At 32.0% G+C, this 4473-nt stretch overlaps 1 protein-coding gene across 1 annotated transcript; it reads left to right on the top strand.

Annotated features, from left to right (window-relative positions):
• The first annotated feature begins 3015 nt into the window (after positions 1-3015).
• On the top strand, positions 3016-4213 carry LOC113509149 (achaete-scute complex protein T3-like). The gene has a single exon (XM_026892455.3). The coding sequence runs from the start codon at positions 3355-3357 to the stop codon at positions 3985-3987; it is 633 nt and encodes a 210-aa protein (XP_026748256.2). The 5' UTR covers positions 3016-3354; the 3' UTR covers positions 3988-4213.
• The last annotated feature ends 260 nt before the right edge of the window (positions 4214-4473 follow it).

Genomic DNA, 4473 nt, shown 5'->3' with positions numbered 1-4473 from the left:
ATACGAATAACAGACCATTAATTTTATAAGTTAAAGACTGTGGACATGTACGTTTCAGTTTTTTTTTGTCTGAACTATTTCATACTTAGCGGCAATGTCTGCAATACATGATTTATTGTATTTATATATACATCTGTGTCGACTGTATTTGTGCGATATATTTCAGTTTTTGTTAATTTGTTGGTTATAATGCAAAGAAATAAAAAAAATATGATTATGATATATTGATAATTAATACTATGAGTTCTACACTCATATTTTTTGACTATGGTTAGTTAAAAAATGTTCTTAGATAGAATTTCTATTTATCTTTTAATAAATTGGTCCTAAGATATACGTAAGTAATCTTTGCCATCCTTTGTCGTGTGGTTCCAGCATGCGCAGCATCATCCTTCTTAAAACATCATCAAAGCCTAAATGCGGTTGCCAATCTGCTTGCCAAGCGTGGCAACTATTGGCAAAGTTGGCGAAGCCCCCCTTATGGAGGAGGCCCATATTCAGCAGTGGATAGTTGACGGTTGATATAATAATAAAATAGAATTCTTGACTAAGATTATGTGTGTGAAATGGGAAAAAATGTGAAATGTGTTTTTTTGTTACCTTATAGCGCTTTTACAGCTTAATCATTCACTACGAAATTTTATCCTGGTCAGTAAACATATCCCTGTCACGCAAACGAATCCGCGAGTACAAAAAATAGTACTTTATAATCTAAAAGCGTGTAAATCTATGATGCTCAATCAAAAAGTATTTCCATTATATTTTTTATAACGGGCCCCATTCATGTATTGTTAGTTTCGTTTTAAAATCGCAAAATATACAAGTTACAAAGGTAGTAATTATCAGTTATGGTTCCGTTCGCTACTCATAGGCTTTGTGTATCGTAGATGTCTCTATTTTGCGATTTTCTAAGGTGTGGGCTGGCTAAATGTTATTTGACGATCGTATTGAACGCACGCCCGTGGCGCTATTGTAACTTCACATTATCCTTCGAAGTATCACTCCCACAATTTTATTATTTGCGCATTCACTTGCAGGAAGGTGATGTGAACTAAAATGATGGATTGGTCTAATATTCGTGGGGACTCAATTGTACACGTGAGAAGTTATATGACTCTAGGGATATGAAATTGATGATTTTTAGGTAAATTTAGGCAATTTATAATGTTATATTGTATGTGTATATATTTTTAAATAATCGTTAAATATCAGTTTATATTGCAACATGAAAAAAACTACAACGTATATTTTACCATGATTATGCATAATGTGACATACATATAATAAAAATATTTTTATTATGTAACATGTTCCATAATTAATAAAATGTTTACCTAATTTCGTTTAATACTATATAGATATAGGTACATTAGTTAATGCATTTTTTTATCAGTAAGTTGCTATAGGATTTTATTTTCACGATACCGGTTTGAATGACGTAAACAAAGCAACAGCAGGTAAGCCAAAGAGAATCAATGGAACAAAATTAAATACGAATTGCTTCTTAGAGGCGACAAGGAGTCTATTAAAATCATGTTTAGCGTCCCCGTCAATGGCAATGATTGAAGGCTCCTAAACAATATATTCTTTTCAGTGTCTCAATGGCATGGCCCACATTCTTGTGTAATCTTTTTATATGACAATAGCAAGTCCTTCACTATTGAAAGACCGTGTAAAATACTGAGAGCTGTTCGTTCTAAATTAATGTAATCTTTTTTCAATATTCAGCGAATGGATGCCGCCCAGTGTGCTGGTTGCTTTGACCAGGGTACTCGCAATTTAAAGAATTCTATATTTAAAAACAGACCTTATTTCATTTGTTATTGATTACATAATTGATTGCGGTTTATTGTAGTGTATTTATTATAGGTATTACTATTGGTCACAGTGTCTGTTGTAAACAATGCAAGTGGTTCGTTGTTTAATTTCACTTTGCAGACCGTAATAAATTTTCGATAGTATTATGCGCTGTAGGGATTCCACTTGCATCTGAAAGTATATGCAACCCATTGAATTTGACTTTAGCGCCATCATTGTTGTTATTAAGAATTTTTGGTAAATCTTTGTAAACGTTGAAGTTTCTTGCTTTATATTTTATTACGAATATATATAGTAAAGCGTGACAAAATCTCACTTATGGGGAAGACCTATGTTTAGCAGTGGACAGTTAATTGATATGGTATGTATGGTATACTGGCAATGACTTTTATAATCTTAAAATATTTGATCTTTATATATTACACATGTATAGCGTCGCATGTATGTTTATTACCTATAGTACGAACAATGGGTACTAGATAACTAATACATGCCTATATGTATTTAAGTATATATGTTGATTATATATGAAAGTATTTAGACTAATATAAACAGAACAATTTGCGGATAAACCCTAGTACCTATATTATTATACAAAAGTTAATATTGTGCGGTAATCGAAACGGCAATTAACAAACTCTAAAATAACGTATTAGCGTAGATTAGACATTATTTAAGTACATATCGTCATAGACGTAGAATACTGACGGATCTGACAAATATTACATATATAGATCCATCAGTATTCTACGATTATGACGATATTATCAGTAGTTTGTAAACTCAGTATAGTATAGTGTACATATCTGATGTTAATATGTTTTACGAGTATAATGTTTATTTTTAAAATAAAAAAAAAATTACAATTTTTTTATGCAACCTTGAATGACAAAAAAGCTGACGGCCCACCTGATGGAAAGTGGTAATTGTCACATATAGAGTAAATGGACAGTACTATGGACAATATAAAACAAGAAAAATATTATACAGAGTTAAAAGAAATAACGTTTAAAAATTTAATGATCATAAATATATGTATTTGAAATTCAGACTCAAAATTAAAATCAGTTTCGCTTGGTTTGTGTTTATTTTGCGTCATAGTTTTTACATAACAACTTGTGATAGTCTTTATGATTCTGTTATTTTAATTAATACTGCCGGACCAACATTAAAGCAAGTTTTGGTTTTATTTGGGAGGAAATTGCAACGGGTAGTGTTTGATAATCTTCCTTTAAAATAATATTCATAATTCATATAGCTTCCTGTGAAATTACTAATAATAAATGTACTGGTCAATAAATTCAATGGCACACGTACATAAGATCAAATCCTGCGTTCATTTTGAACCAAGTGTCTCTCAGGTAAAAATTAAAAAAATAATGGAGGGAGGGTTCCCTATCCAATTTTTTTAGGAAAGGTGCGCCCATAAAACGCGGTGTAGGTGCCCGGTGTGCTCATTCATTGCACCGCTCTCGAGAACAAACCTACTCGCTCTATAGTGAAACGCCAGCTATTACGGCAAACGTACGTTACAAAATGCTTAAAGGGATACAAAACGTCACTTACGCCAAAAGTGCCTTACCAAAAATTTTGCCAATTGCCCCAGCACTTGAAAGGAAATGTTTGGATATAGAAACTGAAAAGAAGAGGTACAGCTATACCAACAATCCATATACTGGAGCACAAGCAGCATCAATTGCAAGGAGGAACGCCAGAGAAAGAAATCGCGTGAAACAAGTGAACGATGGATTTAATGCATTAAGGAAGAGATTGCCAGCTAGTGTAATAGCTGCTCTATCTGGCGGCTCTCGGCGGGGATCTGGAAAGAAGCTTAGCAAAGTCGATACACTTAGAATGGTCGTAGAATATATTAGATATTTAGAAACCTTACTGGATGAGAGTGATGCCGCTCTTGGAATACGGAAAGAGGACTCGCAAACTATTACAAAAGATATCATACTACATTATGAAGACGAAGGAATTTTCGGCGGGAATTCACCGTATCCGGAATCAGTACCATCTCCTGTTGGATCAGAGTGTTCTTCTGGTGTGTCATCTGGCTATTCACCTAATAATATCTACTATCCACATTACCATATGACGGAACAGGAAAATCCTATGAACGATAGTGAATTACTGGATGCTATATCTTGGTGGCAAGAAAAATAGTAGATGATAAATTGTAATGTATGAATTCTAGTCATTAATGAGATTTTTTTTTATAAATGACAATACTTTAGTAAAGTATTAAAAGAGTGCTATATATTTCTTAAAATTTATGTAAAAAAATATAAACATTAATTATATCTGTGGCTGTGAAGATTAAAATATAAATATGTAGATAGGTACTTAAATACTCTTTAAAGACTGCTTTTTTCTATGACCTACGTAGATATATAGCAATATTTTAATAAATAATATAATATTGAGTTTATAAGTACGATTGTAAATAAAAATAGCTATGTGAAATATAATCATGAAATCTTGAAAATTTGTTTGTTTTTAACCCTTTACTTATATAGACTATTGTATTTTATATAATTCATATATGTATAGGTATAGGCACATATGGTAGAGTCAATTGATTTACTAATGTGAATATTAAATCATCTAGTATGGAGGTTACTAGTTTAGTTATCAAGAATGGCAATACAT

Source organism: Galleria mellonella, unplaced genomic scaffold (genome assembly GCF_026898425.1).
Source record: "Galleria mellonella isolate WM207_F2 unplaced genomic scaffold, CSIRO_AGI_GalMel_v1 utg90, whole genome shotgun sequence".
NCBI lineage: Eukaryota > Metazoa > Arthropoda > Insecta > Lepidoptera > Pyralidae > Galleria > Galleria mellonella.
This window is presented reverse-complemented; position numbering and strand designations above follow the sequence as displayed.

Excerpts from the sequence above, each read along its gene's own strand:
- LOC113509149 (XM_026892455.3), top strand. The coding sequence starts at position 3,355 with ATGCTTAAAGGGATACAAAACGTCACTTACGCCAAAAGTGCCTTACCA.